Below are 18,769 nucleotides of genomic sequence, written 5' to 3'. Positions count from 1 at the left end.
CTGTCTATCTTCGGGCACTTCCAGCTACCAGATGATGCCGGACTGGCTGGTCTCCAAGGGTCTCCGGCTGTGAAGTTCCGGGATCCCACGTGCTGATATTCATTTCTGTGGCCCGGCTGCCGTCTTTCCTGAGCAGGAGAAGCAGCGCTGGCACGAAACCAGGATCAGGTTGTCAAGGTGGACGGTGTGTTCTCAGACCTCAGTGCCTGCGGGCGGAGAGCCGGCTCCCTTCCACCACTCCCTGTCCATTCTGCTCACATGCTGGCCTCTCGCCACTGTCCCCGCCCCTGGCTCTACCTCCTTCCCTGGCCTCTCACTCAGTCTCCTGCATGTCCAACAGTGCAGCCGCCAAGGACTGGGCTCACCTTGGCAGGGGACCAGGCTCTGGCCACTTCCTCTATCTCTTCTCCCCTTTTCCATGTCCACTGTATGCTCTCGTCCCTTCCTGCCCCTGGACTGTTTGGGAAGGAGTGTGTTCCTTTGCCGAATCCTGTAGGGGGCGTGTGATGGTGCTGGTATCGATTAGAGCTGCAGTTCTCAAATGTGGTCCCTGAACCAGCATCACCTGGGGTCTTGTTAGAAATGCTCATTTCCAGGTCCCACCGCAGACCTGCTGGGTCAGAAGCTCTGGGGTGTTAGCAGCCATCTGTGTTTAAACAAGCCCTGCAGCTGCTTCTGATATGTGCTCAAGTGTGAGAAGCCTTGGTGTGGAGACGGCTCGGGGCCTGAGGACCAGAGAGGCCAGCACGTCAGAGCTCCTCAGGGCCTGGGACCTTCTGGCCCCTCCTTCCTCCCTTCACTGTCACCCCCTCACTGGCCCTCCCAATGCACAAACACGCTCTGCAGCTCCCATCTCAGACTGCACCCACAGCCCCTCCAGCTGCTGCTCCAGTTTCTCTGCTCCCCTCTGCACAAAACTGCTTGAGGAAGTTGTCTCTATTTTCTCACCTCCATCTCACCATCACCTTAAAAAATTAGTAATATTGTTATGGTGCATCTCACACATACAAAGAAATATAAAGAAACTATAATCCATAAATTTGTCTCCTTGGGTGCACCCTCGTCACAGCTCTCCAGCCCTGGCAAGCACCTTCTCTCTTTAATTTACTTTGTCATGTCCTCCTTGACACCACACTCAAGGACCCTTTTGTGTCCTCGTCTTACTGGACATCTCCGTAGCAGTCAAGCCAGATGGCCACTCCCTGTTGTTGGAAGCACTTTGCAGATGCACCGTCTTCTGGCTGTCCATTCCCACTGTCACCCTCTCCCTGACCTTCTTTGCCAGCCTTCCACATGCAGGGGACTCTCCTGGTCCACTGTGGACCCTTGTGCTTTCTCACCCTAGGTCAGGGGCACTCAGTGGGAGAGCACAGAGCCTGTGAACTTGAGTGAGAAAAAAATTACATCTTTCTTCCACTAACCTGGAATTAAATTTCCTTCAAATATGAGCTTAGGCCACAAACCAGAGCAGTGCTAGCAGGTCCTGGAATTCATTACCAACAGAAATCACAGACATTTTTGTATCACAACATAGTTGTTACAGTGTCTAAAAGTATTATTTTTAACCATCAGAATTTGGAATTATGGACATTATCAAACCCACCCTGTATCATGCTATAACTTTATCACAGATTTGATTTTTAATATTTTGATTATAATTTCACTATTACTGGGTGTTCTTGTGCTTTTACTTTGTGCATTTCTGCGACAGGTTCTATAGGTTTCACCCAGGACAAGATGCCAAAAGGTTCAAGGCCCCACGTGCATCAGGGCCGTGCCCCAGGTGCTCACACCAGTGCGAGGACTTCCACACCCCACAGGCTGATGTGCTGTCCCCATCTCCCACCCAGACCTCTCCTCTGAATGTCCCACCATCTCCTCACAGGTTTCCCATGAGCAGCTGAAGCATAAATACTCCAGCAGGGACCTCTTCATTCTCCAGTTCCCTCCAGTCCTGTCCTGCAACTCCCACCCCGTTCTCCCCTCTTTCCCATCTCGGCGCATAGTCCAACCCAGTTCTGCAGCCCCAAACCCAGACCTCAACCTTGACTTCTCTTTTTCTCACCTACCACATTCAACCACTAGTAAGTTGTGTCCACTGTAATGCCCAAACCAATCTGGAATATGTTCCCTCCCTAGGCCCTGGGCCAGGCTACCATCATCTCCACGCTCTGCCTCCAGTGCTCTCCCACCTCTAACCCCTCTCCTAGCTCCCAAGAGATCCAAACGTGTGGCTGGCTGGACCACCAGGGTGGGTAATGATAAGAAGAACTAACAAGGTTGGTCTCGGACTTGTCCCCATACCACAGACCTCCTAGAACCTGAATGAAGATTCAGACTCCCAGGCCCTGAGCGTCTGCTCCAGATGGTCAAGAAGCAAGTTTATTCCTGAGATGAGACCTTGCCAGGCATCTCCCCCAATCCTCTCATTTGCAGATAGACAAACTGAGGCTCAGAAGACTTTCCCGAGGTTACCACGTGGCAGTCCAAATTTCAAGACTCCTTGCCTAGGGATGTCCCCAGGTCTGTAGAGGTGGGCTGATGATTCAGGGTAGCTTGGGGTCTTCTTGAGTGACTGGAGCTCCCTAAGCACCCTCACGGGTACCCATTTGTCCTCTGTGGCTGCAATGGCAGAGTGGGATAAGGGCCACCCTCATGGGGGACTCATAGCCCAATTTTCCATGCCCGCCCACCAGCACAAGCCCTGGGATGTGTAATCTGGACTGGATGGGCCCAGTTCACCAGGGGGTATGTGGGGGACCTCTGGCGACCTGCATGGGCCTGAATGGTGGGGGCTGGGTCTGGCTCAGGGCTAGCACCAGGTAGAAGGGTGGGGGAAAGATCCCAATGGAGGAACTGACCTGAGATGTGATCTACTATTTCCCATGCAACCCCTCCTCACCCAGCAGTGGACCTCCACATTCTCCATCACCCTCATGCTGGAAATTTCTCAAGGGTGAGAAGGAAAAGAGAGGCCCAACTTCCGACCACCCCTCCAGCAAGCAATGAGGTTGGGCAATGGGCCCTGTGCTGCTGCCCCCACCTCTGGGTCCTGGATTTGAGGTCTGGCTCTGACACACTCTAGCTGTGGGCCCTTGGAGGACACTTCCTTTCTGTGAGCCTCACTTTACACATCTTGACACAAGGATTGTAAATCCTGCTCTTTGTTCGAAAGAAGGCATTTGAAAAGGGTCTTGGGGGAAGGAAAGCTTGGACAAGCGGGGGTGAGGGGAGGAAGAGAGGATGCTCCAGACAGACAGCAGAGGCATATCTATGCGTGAGCGGTCCCAGTGGCCAAGGGGATCTGCTCCAGCCTCTTTCTCTCCTGCACTGTTTATATAAAGTGGATGTCAACTGGCCACCGGATGACCTGTGATCCATCCAGTGGATTCTGCCCAGCAATGAAAGGAAAGAACCACTGATGTGCATAGCAATGCGGGTGAATCTCAGATATATTATGCCAGATTCAAATGACTGCTTACTGCAGGATTCCACTTATATGACTTCCTGGAAAAGTCAGGATCTGTGATTGCCAGGGACTGAGACCTATCCCTGGGGGGTTGACTGTAAAGGGACAGAGGGTAGCCTCACAGTCAATCCCCTCAGCTCACTGGCTGCGTGACCTTGGGCAGGTGCCTCTAGCTGTCAGAGCCTCTTCTCCAAAAGTGGTATAATTCTGGCTCCTACCTCCCAGGTTGCAGGGAGCATTCCTGAGGATGTCTTACCCACGTAAAGGGCCTGGAGCAAGGTTCCATAATCAACACATGACAGATTCTGGTATGTGTGGATCATGGATCACCACGTAGCTGTTTAAAAGCATGAGGTTGAGTTTCATCAGGCGCTGATCTGAAAAGATACCTCAGACGTACTCGTGGCGGTGTTCTATGTCAGATCCTGGAGGTGGTGGCACGAGTGTATACATTTGTCAAAACTCATGGAACTGTACGTGAAAGGGGTGAATTTTACTACATGGGTCACTTTTATGAAAGGGGCACCGTGTTTCCATCGAACCCTCGTTTGGCTGCTAGAAATAAGTTTGGAGCCCCCGACCCAGCCCCAGCCCCTGCTGGAGCCCGGGGAGAGCTGAGGGGAGTGGAGAGCACAGAGGCCGGGGAGGGCACAGCCACAGGGGCACGGGCAGGGTACAAGGGGAGGGAACAGCAGCGCGGAGACAGGAGCGCAGGAGGAAGGTGCGCAGCAGGAGCAGAGAGCAGATGCCGCGAAGGAGGGGCCCTCTTGGGGTACCTGCCCCAGGAATGTTCCAGAAATGAACAACACACAGCCTCGGTGGTCATTCATCTGTTCCTCAAGCTTGTTCAGATGTGCGGGGTCTTGGGGGTGCTGTGGAGGGAGCAGTTGGCACAGCAGGCCAGGCTGTGCCCGGCATCCAGGGTCTCCCAAGGAGGACATCTGAGGGGCTGCTGTGGCCCACGTGTGGCCCTGAGGGCCTCACACATGCAGCTCACGCAGTCCCTGGTTCTCTCATTGTCCCCTTTTGACAGGTCAGGAAAGGAAGGCATTGAGAAGATGAGGACCTGGACCGAGGAGCACAGGCTGTGAGTGGCAGAGGCTGGGTTTAAATTCAGGATGGCCCCAGGTCCTGGTAAAAACGCCCTTGTGTCGTCCCCTCTCTCCCTGAGTCAGAACAGGTTGGGGTGACCAATAGCATGTCGTAGGAATGTCGGAGTGTGACTTCTGTTGCTGGGCCAATGTAATTTGGCTTTGGTCTTGCCCTGTCTCAGATCACCTGCTCTGGGGAAGCCACCAAAGCCAAGGTTCCTCAAGCAGCCCCGTGGAGGAGCCTATCCGGAGGGCGTCGGAGGCCTCCCCACAGAGATGACAGAGGATCACCAGCCACATGGAGGCACCTGTCCCCTTGCAGCTGATCCCCAGCCCAGTGGAACCTTTCCAGGAGTACAGCCCCCACCCACATACGAAAGCAACCTCATGAGAACACCCCATGTCAGAGGCACCTTGTTAAGTTGCTCTTGAATTCCTGACCCTCACACACCCTGAGAGATCATTCAGGTTTGCTGTTCCTTTAAGCCACTGAACATTGTAGGGTAATTTGTTATGCCACATAGATAACTAATTTACTGTTGCTTCAGACTTTACAGAAGTCAGAGCCTCTCACTTCTAGTTCCTGCTGACCCCCACCATGCCATCCCTAGGCCTCAGTTTCCCCTTTGTGACAATGGGGCCCACTGGTGGCTCAGGAGCCCCAGAGCCATGGCTTGGCCCCTCCTCCTCTGCCCTGCTCTACCGCCCAGGGCCCTCCAAGGCCCTGAGCCTGTGGCTCATCTCAAGCCCAGGCTGTTTGTCCCGTGTCCTGAACAGCTGGACCCAGCCCCCCTGCTGCTTCCCTCCCTGTCACAGATTCTGCTGTTTTTCTACTGGGTCAGGGCTCAGGGCATGCAAAGCCAGTGGGCAGGGAGCCCGGGGTGGAGTGACAGGGTCCAAGGGGCTTTCGTGCAGGGAGGAGCGTCTCAACTCTGCCCAACCGAGGGTTCCCCGCAGAGCCCAGAGTCTCCAGCCTTCCTGCTGCAGCCGGAGGCTAGTGTGAGCCTGGGCCACTGTGCTGCGTGTCAGGGAGCCTGTTTCAGTCCTAGCATTGCCATTTCCTTTCTGAGCCAGTGATGTAGCTTCTCTGAGCCTCAGTGGCCTCATTGGAAAACAGGGCCCATTGTTCCCTCCTCTCTGGGGGGTAAGCGATATGAAGGAAACGGCCACTGGAATCTGCTCCTCGGGGACTGGTCCTTGTCTGTGTTGTTCCTGGGGCCTCACCCAGTGCCTGGCACGTGGCAGGGTCTTACCACAGTTTGTGACTGTTCTGCCTTCTAAGCTCGCCTCTCCTGGGGTGGGGGACCAGTTGTCCTCCCCAGGAAAAGGGCCACAAGGAGAAGATGAGTGCATTGGGGACGAGGTGGCAGAGGGTGGGGGAGCAGGGCCAGCTCCTGCCATCTGGGCTCGGGCAGCTCTCGGAAGATGGGGAGGGGCTGCCAGGTCCTCACCTCCTCAGGCTCAGCTCTCCCTGTGTGGGAGCTCGGGTCTCCCCGACAGGAAGAGATGCCCACGTGTCTGGAGCTCGAGCTCCTCCCGGGCCTGCGTGGCAGCTTTTATACAGAATGGGTGGCGGGTCCATTGTGCCTGGCACATGCCTTCTGAACACTCACTATGCACTGGGCACTGTTCTAACCGCTATGTTACTAGTCCTTGTAGCTACCCTCTGAGGGAGAAGCTGTTGTCACCTATTTTACGGAGGAGGCACACTGAGGTGAGGACAGGCAGCTCTTCACGGGCAAACCCAGGCTGTCTGCGAGCCGCTCTGCAAGGTCTCCTTACAAGAATGATCATGTATTAGCACCCTGCTCACCCCTAGACCGCAGCCCCCCCTTGGGGAAATAGAGGAAAGTGTGTTCCTGAGCGAGGGCGGCCTTCCTGCCTGCACAGCTGCAGTGTGGAGCTTTTCTGCCATCTGATCCCCAGCAGCCCGGATGATTAGAATGAATGTTCTGCCTTGACACATGAGTAAACTGAGGCCCGGAGACACCAGGCATTGCCCACAGCTAACAAATGAGGACTTTAACCCAATGGCTGAGCTCTTTCTACCTGCCCATATTGCATCCTTGGTGGCCAAGGCCGACCCTGCAGATGGGGTGACAGGGATAGGACCAGGGTGAGGTAGGCAGGGGAGGAGCAGGTCCAGATGTCCACAGCCGTGGCTCATTGCTCATTGGGGCAGGAGAGAAAAGTGGCCACCTCGCTTCCCAGTCCCCATGGTCTCCGAGAACAAGGTTGGGTGCAGGGAGGTCTGGCTGGCCCCTGGTGGGAGCTCCAGCCTCATCTTGGCCAGTCTCCCTTCACTCTGAGGTCCAGCCGCGCTGAACGCCTTTCGCTGCCTTGCTCCCTTCCGTTCCAGGGCCTCTGCACTTCTGTCCCCACACCTGGAACGCTGCTCCCTTTTCTTCCTCGCCTGGGAACTGCCAACCCAGCCTTTACACGTCAGCTCTGTCCTTCTTTGTGGTGCCCTACCTCTTTCAAGGTCAGGTGCCCCACTATCCACCCCTCACACACTGAGGGCCTCTCTGTCTCAGCATGTGTCACGGCTGATGTTTACAAATGAGAAATTACTAGGTTAGTGTCTCCCCACTGTTTTTGGAGGGGAAAGACCATGTCTTCCTTGCTCTCCGCTGAATCTTCACCACCTGCACTGTGCCTTGGCACATAGTGGGTCCTCAATAAACATCAGTGGAAGGGATGATGAAGTGAATGCAGGAATGAACACTCTCACCTGGAAACTTGAGTTCAGAATTGTGTGTGCATGTGTGCGTGTGCATGTGTGTGTGCATGTGTGCGTGTGTGTGTATGTGTGCGCTCACGTGTCTGCACATAACCCCAGAACTGTAAGGACACAGGGAGTTTTCAAGACATACCTGGTACACATTGAGACCTTTCGCCACTGGGGAGGAGAAACAGAAGATGTCCTCAGCTGGGTGTCAGGTCCCCGGGTTCTGATGCAACCCCTGCACTGACTCCAGCTTAAATGTGGTCAACTCAGTCCCTGGCCCAGGCTCATGTCCCCGTCTGTACGTGGGGGGTGGGGGGTGTAGAGATGGTCTGTTTACTGGGTGAGAGTGTGGGCTCTGTAGCCAGCCTGCCTGGCTTCAAACCCACCTCCCTCACTTCTTAGCTTAGTCTCACTTTCCCCACAATAAATGGAGATCATAACAGTCCTTACCTTTTAGGGTGTTGGGGTTTACTGAGTCAATGTTCATAAAACATGTGTAACAGTGTTTGGCACAGAGAAGGTCCCGTATGTCCATTAACCACAGCAGCACATTAGCCCAGAGGAGAGAAGAAGTAACAGCAGCATCTCCTACTTCCCTGCATGCTGAAGCGGTGCCACCACGTCCCCAGACTAGTCATGTGAGCCTCACAGCAAACCCAGGCATTTCCTCACCATCAGCTCCATTTTATAGGTAGAAAAACTGAGGCTAGGCCTTCCGCCCATTTGCAGTGTTAGAAATCTCACAGATACAAGGTTGAACTGACAAAAGCAAATTGGAGAAAGATATGGCGGTGTGACATCATTTCTACAGGAAGCAAATATTAGACCTCGGTTAGGGTGGGGTAGACATGGAGCGAGAGGTTATCACGACCGAATTCAGAGTAGTTCTCTCTGGCGCGAGAGGGAGGCGGGGAGAGGACAGAGGCACAATGGTACTGGCAAGGGTTACAGCTGAGCTGTGGAATCAAGGAATTTTATTTGCTTTTTCTCTCTACCTTTTTATACATGTAAAATGTCCCAGTAAAAAATTAAAAGGCTTAAGAAAAGTGCAAGGAAATTGATTAGGAGATGATCAGAGGGTTCAGATGTCAAGTAATTTTTTTCTTTTGTGTCTTCATGTATTTTTATGTCTCCTAATTTTTTGCATGCCGAAAATTAGTAAGAAGCCGAGAAAAACAACCAGCCTGTTGGCAAGAGGTAGAGCTGGGACTGGAACCCGGGTCTGCTGGAGTCTGGAGGGAGTGGTCCAAGCTGTCCTTTGGCTCATCTGTCCTGCTCATCCCTGCCCCAAGGGGGCCTGTTGCAGCATCTGCAGGGCTTTCCTATGGGGGTCCCCTCAGCTGCTCAGAAATTGTCTTCCCTCAGGCCTGCTTGGTGGCCACACTGTGTGCTGTAGACATTGGGCACTGGAGTTGGGTCAGAAATAAGAGCCCACAAGGCTCTGCTGGCCTGAGGCTCTGAGGCTCTGCTCCCTTGTCCAAGGGGAGGTGGCTTTGCTTTCAGCTTCAGGGGTCCTCAGGCATCTCCTCAGCCGAAGACCCCACCACATATTTGCGGGCTTTGCCTTATTTTGTCCTCACATGAGGGACTTGTTATCATGATCCCAGCTTTGCAGATGAGAAAACTGAGGCCCAGGCAGGAGGAAAAGTCTCTTGTGTAAGACAGGAGGAAGCGAACCTGGTGGTGGCCTCCTGCACTGTCTGACTCCGATGTGGACTCCCCCGCACGCCGTGTATTCCCAGGCTCTCGGCAGCACCTGGTGTGTGCTGAGCTCTCAGTCTATGCCAGGTGCTGCAGTGAACCCTGCATGTGTGTCAGCTCATGTCATCTCCACGACAACCTGCACAGTCGCTTCTGTCAGTGTCCCCATTTCACACAGAAGGAAACTGAGGCACAGAGTGGCAGAGTGACTGAGAAGACGCAGCTGTCAAGCAGTAGAGGCAGCATTCGAATTGAGTGAGTTGGGCCCGAGGACCTACATTCAGCCTCTTTGGGGGTCACCCTCAGGCCCTGAGCCGAGATGGGGGTGTCATTGTGAGGACACCCAGACAGAGGTGCTGGAGGCCCCTGCCAGCATTTAAGGGCTACCACTACTCATTGAGGAGATGCCTGAGATCTCTGGAAGAAGAATCTAGAGAAGTCCTCCTTGACTGAGTGGCTCCTGGCAGAAGGGAAAATCTAGCAGCCATGAGTCTCCCCTCTGGTGGCCAGGGCCCACTGTGTTCCCCAGGCTCCAGCTAAGTGGGCAGGGACCCACCCACAATGGATGTGTCTGGTTATTAGCCAGGAAACTAGCCTAAGTGCTGAGATCATGGGTCCTGGCATCAGGTGGCCTGAATTTAAATCTGACCACACCCTTCCTGGCTGTGTGACCTTGGGCAAGTCACCCAGCCTGTTGGTGCCTCAGTTTCCTCATCTGTTCATAAACAAGAATTAAATGTATTAATCCTCACAAAGCACATAGGACAGTGTGTGGCACACAGTAAGTGCTCAATAAATGCTGGCCAGAAATTCTGCTATTTTTCCTTATCGCACACTCACTCTGGGAGGCAGGGAGCATTCTGAGTTCCACTCTACAGAGGAGCCAGTTGATGTAGGTGGCTTCCCTGGGTCCCACAGCTGGTTAGCGGTACCCTCAGGACCTGACCTCCTGACCCCAGCTAAGGCTGCCCCAGGCCCCACAGCCACACTCAAGGGTCCATTCCAGACATGTCAGAGCTGACTCTGAGGTTACGCAAAGGATTTCAGGCTAGGTCTGGCTGGAGGTGCAGCCTGGGAGCAGACCTGGGGCCTGTTTTCTCTCATTTTCTGCCCAAGGAGGAGAAGAGGGAGCAGGTCCATGCTCATCCCAGCCAAGCTGAGCTCTAGGGCAGGGGAGGAGAGAGGCAGAACCATGTGTGCTGGCATTGCCAAGCCACCTGAGCAGATAAACCCATCCTCTGAAGAGGCCTCCCGGGTGTCCGTGGCTGCTGTCACTGCAGCCTTCTCTGGGGGCAGCTAGCTGGCTATCTCCATGCCCAGGGCACTGGTACCATGTGCTTCAAGGCTGCTTCTTGAAAAAACAGCCCCATTCCTCCAAGAAGCAGATGCTGTTCCCCCGGCCCTGTCCCCCAGTCCCAAACTGCTTAGAGATGTGCCAGCAGTGATGTTAGGAAAACAAACCTCAATATATTTTGTTCAGAAACGGAGTTCATTCTTGTTTGGATAACTGAAGGCCAAAAATGTGAAGAATTTAGGGGGAGTCTGAAGAGGCTGGGGCAGCTGGGAGTCCCAGGTCAGTTTGGAAGGGTCTCAGACTGGGCTCTCCTGGATGCTCCCTTGGCCCATGTCCAGCTGAGCATGGCTTCGCAACCCCTGGGCTGAGGGGCCGAATTATTCAGAGATTTCATGTCAGGGGCCTGGAGCGAGCAGCAGAGGATTGAGGTGGTGCCAGGTCGGGAGGTCCGAGCCCAGCCTCTGACCCATCCCCGCTTGGCTTTGGGTGCAAAAGAGGGAGAGAAAGAGGCCTCAGCTTAGTGGCCTGGCTAGGAGGTGACCAATGTGTCCTGGGTCTTCCAGAGTGGACACCCAGGGAGGGAGAGGCTCAGAGAGCTTGTCAGATAAGAGGGAGAAACAGAGAGAGACAGAGACACCCAGAGAGTTAGCAGCAGTGAGTTATGGCCACCACAAGAGGACACCCAGAGACACACAGGATTGAGAGGCAGAGAGAAGCAGAAGGACATAGACATTGAGAAGGGAGAGACAGCCAAGGAAACAGGCAGAGAGAGAGCTGTCATGGATCTCCGGCCAGCTGTTGCTCTGGTCAGGAGAGAGAGCAGAGGGCCCCACAGTTTCCAGAGTGGCATCTGTCCTGCCGCAGGACCCCTGAGACCCGGGGAAGATGGGCTGCCTCGGGTGGTGGGGGTGGTGGGCTTATGTCTGGCCCTGGTTTTCCTCATTCTCCTGATCTGTAGAATGGGTTGTTCTGTGGGGACACAGGAGGATGGCACTTCCTGGCAAGGAGACCTGGGGTAACTCGGGGAATGACAGTGACAAGAGGGAGCCTTTACTGAGCACCTGCTAAGGGCAGATGCTTTACCTGTTCTGGTCCTCTGAACCTCACATCAAACATCATTAGGAACAGGTCCTTCCCACCTCCCAAAGACAGCATTGTGTGAAGGGCTGGCACTGGGTCCTGGAGCTGGTCCCCTGTGGACCCAGGAGGCCGTGTGACTGAACACTGGGGAAGCCTGCACTGCAGCGGGTCTGTCCCCCACCCAGATGAGGGGGCGGAGCAGAGCCCAGAGCTGATGTGCCGCCCACACATGGCCTGGCGCATGGCTGACTCCAGATGTGAGACACCGGGGGCAGGGGCTTTGCAGATGGAGGAGAGGAGGAGGAGAGAGAGAGGAGGAAGGTGGGGGAGAAGGGAGAAGGATGGAAGGGGAGGGGGCGGGGCGGGAGGAGAGTGAGGAAGAGGGGAGGGGGAGAGGCGAGGCTGGGGTCCCCCTACCCCAAGCACTCTGAGCACAGGCAGGACACCCGCCAGCTGAGAGCTGGAGGACACAGTGGGATCCGGGGACCTGGAAATTCCGAGGCAGAAGGGAGCAGCCCATTCTCTCCAAGTCTTGCCTCTCCTGCCTCCTTGACCCCTCCCAGAGGCAGCAGAAAGAACCCACAGTTCGGAGTGGGAATCCAGGAGAGTTCTCACGTCTACGTGACTCTGGGGAGTCACTTTCCCCCTCTGGCCTCAGTTTCCTCTCCTGCTTGTTGGGGGAATACTCGGGGCGAGGGGTTGGGGGAGTTGTGGCCCCGGCTCAGCAGGTATTGGGCACTGGGCTCGCAACAGGGAGGGTCTCCCCTGTGTCTGCCCAGTGAACAGAATCCCACTGACAGCTTGATCATCCCTAATGGCTACAGTCGTGATGGTGATGATGATGATGCTATCAGACAAGAATATTTGATTGGAAACTCATTTTTTGTCTCTTCTAGGATATTACAGCACAAGCCGAAAAGAATGCTTTGGATTTCAGAGACTCAGAAATATCTGGAGCAAGAGAAGAACCAGAGTAAGGTCACAGCCACAGCCGCAAAAGGTAGCAAGTGTCCCCAACTCTGGCCAGAGAGAGTCGGAGGCAGAGAGATGATTGTCCAAATGAGCCAGAGGTCACATGTGCCACCTGATGGGACCCAAGAATTTCAGGACCCATGTCTCTATTTTCAGGGAGAGCTTTTAACAGAAATAGCCAACTTTTCCTGAGAGTTTACGCCAGCCTGGCACCAGCCAAGGAGTTCATCTCATTAGATCCTCCTGGAGGAAGGTAGTCTCGTCAGCTCATTTTGTAGGAGAGGAAACAGAGGCACAGAGAAGTGAAGCAACGTGCCCCAGGTCACACAGCTAGGAAGGAGCAGAAGTGGGTCTCACATCCCAACAGCTGGGCCCCAGTGTCGGGGCTCTGACCTTCCAGGCTATGCAGCTGCCCAAAGGAGGTGACAGACCCAGGGAAAGTGGGTCTGATCATGTGGCAGGCTCCGCAGGCACAGTGTGACCTGGCAGTGACCGGAACACCAAGGGCATGAAACGGATGCTGAAACCAAAGGCCTCCTTACCCGTGAGATGGTATGGCAGATACCTGCTTGGACCTCACCAGAGACTGAGCAGGATTGGGGACCCCCTGAGAACACCAGCACTGATAGGTGACATTCCCAGCCCCAATCATACCTGCAACCCTTGGACTGACTCAACCAAGACTGAGCTTCCCTGCCCAGTGGTGCAGGGACTCAGAGCTGTGATGATGCCAAATTGATCAAAGCCCAACAAATGACTGCGTTCCTGCCCAGGTGAGCTGCCACAGGTCTTTATGAAGCACGCAGCCAGGCGGCAGGCTGAGGGTGGCGTGTGAGTGATCTCACTAGTCTTCCCTGCCGTCCCCTGACATACACTGTTTTCTCCATTTTGCAGACAGGGAAGCTGAGGCTAGCTTATACATAACTATGTGATAAGTAAGCGCTGAGGCTAGAATGTGGACTCAGGTCAGCTGGACTTCCCAATCAGTGCTCTTTGGCCTCCTGACGCTCTATGGTGGATGTGATCATGCCCAGGAAGGTGAGGCTAGGTGGATGGACGCCTAGAGAGGACCTTCCACCACAGGCTGAGCAGCTGGGCTTCTGACCCCAAAGCCATCAGCTCAAATCCATCTGCTGACTCAGCCAGTGTCTCTCCATCGCCAGGCACCCAGGGCACTCAACAAATGAGAGTGTGTGACTTGGGGTAGGGGTGCCAGCTGGGAGGTGATGACACCCAAGTGACAGATGATGAGGCCCGAGTCAGGGCAGCAGCCAGGGACAGAGGGAGATGGGTGACAGAAGCCAAGGAGACAGGACGGATGGGACCGCCGAGGAGACTGGGTGGTGTAATACGCTCAGCAGAGAGGGGGGCAGGAGGAGCCCGCGTGGAGGGGAGGGAGGAGGAGGTGGGCCTCAGGCAGCTTCGGAGTCGAGACACCCACGGGCCGTCAGAGGGGAGATGTGTGGGTGGCGGAGTCGGGGTCAGGGTTTGGGGCTCAGGATGTCATCAGATGCCATTGGTGCTATTGTGGAGCAGGACAGAGACGATGGGCCTGAGATTCCGGAAGGACATCCGTGCACTGATGCATTCATTCACTCTCCAGACACTTACTGAGCACCTACTCTGTGTCAGGCACTGTTCCAGGCCCTGGGAACCCAGTAGTGGACACAACAGATGTGCACCTGCCCTCTGGGAGCTCACAGAACAAAAGAAATGCTTCTAAGAGCATCAGGTGGAGATAAGTGTCAAGGAAAACAACAGTGGCAGAACTGGGTGAAGGGACAGAAGGTGACAGAAACAGGTGGATATTCTAGACGGGTTGGCAGGGAGAGCCGCCCTCAGGAGTGGGCACAGGAGCAGGGACCCGAACTCACCCCCCCTCCTCCTTCTTTCTTAACATGTGAGTGACTCAAGTGTGACTAAGTGCCGAGGACAAGGAGCCACTGATAGGGAGAGGCTGTTGGAGACACAGGAGGGGACAGTTGACTTGAGGACGTTGAGGGGCTAGGAGAAGAAGGCACCCTCAGCCTAGGTGGGAAGAGTGGCCTCAGCCCATGGAGGGAACCCTTCCCTCGAACCTGATGAAAGGCCTTGGGGACAGTGGATGCTCGGGCGCTTCTACAGGTGCGGGGCCGCGCTGAGGGGCCTCTCTCCTCCGTTTGTCACTGAAGTCGGAGGTCTGTGTTCTGGTGGGAGGACTAGGAGGGGGCGAAGATGGGGCTCGAGGAGGAAGAGGCGAGGGTGGCCTTGTCCCCTGGACTTGGAGGCAGCTGCTGGAGAGACGCACAGAGACTGCAGCACAGCATGGCACCCCCATCAGAGTGGGCTCCAGTGTGTGAGGCCAGGAGCTCCCTCAAGGGGGGCAGGGGGGTGGGATTTGCAGGGAGGGTTGTAGGGAATGTGGGTGGAGGGGCAGGTGGGCAAGAGACTAGGGGAAAATGGTAGTGAGTGTTGGAGACTGTGGTCGGGGCAGGAAGGAAGAGAAGAGGTGGGTGCGTGTGTGTGAACATGCATGTGACTGCGCACGTGAACCTGTGCGTGAACAGGTTGGCTAAGCGGGTAGTGCAGCCTCTCCACCTTGGGGGCAGGTAATCTCAGGGTGGGCACGAGACAATCCATTGGAAAACAGGAGGAAAGTCCCAGAACTTATACGATTTCATGTTATCTTTCTAAAGTTCCATGTTCATTTGTGTCATACCATGAACATATCGTATTCATGTGGTGCATGTGCATATGTAATAAATAAATATGCATGTGTCAGGGCAGCAGAGATTTTTTAGTGATCGGGCACCTGATTTAGACAACCTGGAAACCGTGGGGTTAAGCAGAGGCTGCTGCGCTAAGAGGCACTGGGGGAATACACTGGCCTCCCAGTCTCAGAGCCTGCCCAGCCTGTCTGCCCTTGAATAAGGTCTAAATCTCCATGATTGGTTCACTCCCCCTTCCCCACAGCCACCATCCAGCCTGTCTCCCGGTCCCATTCTCATCCCTGGGCAGCTCCTGCTTCTGGGTCCTGCCTCATCTAGGACCCCACAGGGCGTTGTCCCTTCTCCCATGCCCACCCCAGGACAGGCCTGCTCACTTGTGTCTGTACCCAATGTCTCAACCACAGCAGTGCCCTGAGCATTTGCTGAAGAATGAAAGAGTGACTGGACTGGAGATCCTACAGTGGTCTTGGGCCCAAATCTCAACTCCTTCCTCTCTGCCACCCCATTTCCAATCCATCAGTAGCGCCAGTCAGCTTCCCCTTGAGAATATTCCAGAATCTGACCAACCACATCCCTCCCAGCCACATGCTGCTCCAAGCTCCATCACTTTGTGCCTGGCGGCTTCAGCGGCCTCCTCCTTGGGCTCTTGGAGTCCACCCTGCTCCCTACAGTCTATTCTGTTAAAACCAAACTGGGCGTGTCTATCCTTGCTCAATACTCTGTGAGGGCGCCCATGACACTCACAGCAAAAGCCAACGTCCTTCCAGTGGTCCCCAAGGCCTGCATGGTCTGCCCTGGCCTCACTGTCCAGGCCTCTCCCACACACCTTTGTCCCTCTCCTCTGCTCCTGCCACACCGGCCACCTTGCTGTCACCCAGGCACACGCCCACACTCCCTCTGCCAGTCATTGCATATGCTGGGGCCTGTTCGGGAACCCTGCCCCCAAATGCCCATATGGCCTGCTCTGTCCCCTACTGTGTCCTCCGAGGCAGCCTCTCGAATTGTCCGACCTCAGCCCGTCACCCCGGCCACTCCTTGCCCTCTTCCCTTCTTTTATTTTGCTTCACCATCTGACATGATGCATATCTTTTCACGCCTCTGTTCCACACTGGTTGGAAGGTGACGTACTATTCTCCGTACTGCTGTATTCTAGCACCTAGGTTGGACCTGGCCTGTGGTCATTGCTCAATGCCTTCCAGTTGGATGCATGAATGAATGGCAGTTAGGGAGCCAGGTGTCCAGTCCTGACGCTGACCTGTCCTGCTGTGTGGCCTTAGGCCTATTACTGAACCTCCCTTGATCCGTCCAAGTAAGAGCCCAGCCCTCTGTCCCCAGGGAAGGCGTGTGGGGTGGACGCTCCAGCTACCAATCGTGACAGACCCCAAAGTCGCTCTCTGGCCCCTGCAGGCCCCACTCTTACCTTCTGCAGCAATTGAGTGTTGTTCTCCAGCACCTGCTCCAGCTGTAGCACTTGCTGGGCTGGCCCATCCCCTATGTGCAGCCCAGGGTCCTGTGAGACCCTCAGGAGGCTGTTTGAGTCCCCTGAGTCCTCAGGCTCCGACATGCAGGGCTGAGGCTTGGGCAGCAAGAAGGTGTAGTTGCACTGGCCATGCTGGATTTGGCTTATCCAGTGGTGCCCACCCATCTCCTGTTCCCTCCATTGGGCCACAGTCATGGTGGCCAGCATGAGGAGGCCACCCAGTAGCATAGCTGGCTGGGAGAGCCTCCAGAGGTGTGGTGATGGCGAGGGGTGCCTGGTTAGAGCTCCCAGGGCTGTGCCTGCCCACTGCCCTGCTGTGGCCAGGAAGTGTCACCCCCTAGGCTGACAGTGTCAGTCCTACCACACATCAGTTGCAGCTGCAAACTGGTTTGGTTTGCTCTGTGGGGGCAGCTATTAATACCTGCTGCGAATCCCACAGCTGCTGGGCTTCCTCTCACCGCCTCCTGCTCCCCCACCCCCAGACCCCCTGTCATGTCTGTTCTCTCCCCTTCCCTTCCTCCTCCCTCCTGCCCCCAGGCTGCCCTGTCCCTGCAGGGCCTTGCTTCTCTTGCTTCACCTCTGGGACCTCTGATCATGCAGAGGGGCCCTGACCTCCCTGCGAGAGGGGAGAAAAGAACGAGAGGGGAGGAAAGAAACCACACACCACAGTGGACACGCGTGCACACTCGCTCACACACAGACACCAGACCCCAAGGCTGCCTGCCTGCGGGCTGCTTCCAAAACCGAAGGCATCTGATCTCTCTCCTCCTGCTCTATCTCTTGTCTCTCTCTTTCTCTCCACCCCTAGCCCTTGTCCCCCAAGGCTGGGATCTCAAGTTTCAGCCCTTAAAGCCTTCCCTCCCCTGGCTCCATGTAGGGACTTGGAACACAGGAGAAGTGACCCCCAGAGAGCAGAGGGAGGGGAGGGGGCACAGGGGTGAGGCTGGGGAGGAGGCAGCAAATCCAGTCATTTCTAGAGACACAGAAAGTCCTTCCAAGGCAGGGAAGTGGGCGCCCAGCCAGGAGTTGCTTCCTGTCCTCCCTTCTTCCTTGGTACCTGTGGGACATTATGCCCTGGGATGGCCCTGGCTCTGTGTCTGTGACAGTAATGAGAGTTGTTGCGTCCTGCAGTGGCCTGTGGCTGGAGCCGGGAGGAGAATTGTGGGGAGAAGAGCTTGGGGCGTGGCAGTGTCTCAGCCTTGCCTATGTGACAGCGTAAGTCCAGGCCTGTGAATCAAACCTACTCCATTTTCCCTACAGAGGACACTTTGTTACTTTTCCACTCCTCAGTCATGAGAACCCTCAGGGCACTTGATTACCCCGTGGCCTGCACTGATAAAATAAACTGAGATAAGAGGACAACAGGTATTCACTGAGTTGCAAAACCCCTCCTCAAGGCTTGTTTACTGTAATTGTAAAAATTACGTTACAGATTAACCTTAAGACCCCTTTAGGAATTCCCACATGTGCACAAATCTTCGAGGTGACTGCTGTAATGACCCTTCTGGGGTGACGATAGTGAACACCGCCACCATCTTGGACCTACTAAACAGGCATAAGGACCAAAGCCTTAACTGAGCATGCCACGCCCATGGTGCAACCAGGATGGACCACCTCTAGTGATGCTGGACTGCACCCCTTAACTCCTTTCCCTATGAAAGATTCTGAACAGCTCCCCTTGTGGGGCTAGCTTTCCTGTAGCTACGCCCCTTATGCATAAATCTATCTTCTCTTTTGATAAAGCATTGCTTCCTTTACTGCTGGGTACATTGTTCATTTCAATGACTTCGGGACCCAAGAGCCTAATTTGGTAACATTTCTTTGGTGAGCCAAGCTAGGAGATAAGGTCACTCTGGGTGCTGGAGGCTGCCCGGAGATTTTCCCCATGTTGTGCACATGCTGCTCTGATATCTCCACCAACAAAAATCAGAAAGCCTTGGGCACCAGAAAAGACTCCAGCTATAAGAGGCAAGTGGCCACTGGGGCTGTTTTGCTGCCATGTTTCTGCTGCTGCTAAGTCTCCCCTGGAGTCCTTGGCCTAAATTCTGACAAGAAAATACTTTATTATTTTTCACTCTCCCTTTTTCTTTTCCTTTTCTTCCTCTTTAGAGTGACTGCTGGACAATTACAGCTTAAACTCGTCTCAGCCTGTGAGAAGCTGCTCCCTCTGGCCAGCAAGGGCTTGCCCTGACGGGGAACTAGCAGAGGAGGGAAGGCCAGTCCTGCACCATGAAGATCTTGCTTGA

The 18,769-nt window shown here is 54.9% G+C and overlaps 1 protein-coding gene across 1 annotated transcript in view; it reads right to left on the bottom strand.

Moving 5' to 3' along the window:
- The window catches only part of LOC134371531 (angiopoietin-4-like), a 54,620-nt gene that overhangs the window by 17,000 nt on the left and 18,851 nt on the right, over window positions 1-18,769 (bottom strand). Inside the window, exon 5 of the mRNA XM_063088382.1 lies at window positions 16,464-16,834. Coding sequence (XP_062944452.1) covers window positions 16,464-16,834 — 371 coding nt within the window. The remainder of the gene's footprint in view (window positions 1-16,463; window positions 16,835-18,769) is intronic.

Source organism: Cynocephalus volans, chromosome 1 (assembly GCF_027409185.1).
Source record: "Cynocephalus volans isolate mCynVol1 chromosome 1, mCynVol1.pri, whole genome shotgun sequence".
NCBI lineage: Eukaryota > Metazoa > Chordata > Mammalia > Dermoptera > Cynocephalidae > Cynocephalus > Cynocephalus volans.
This window is presented reverse-complemented; position numbering and strand designations above follow the sequence as displayed.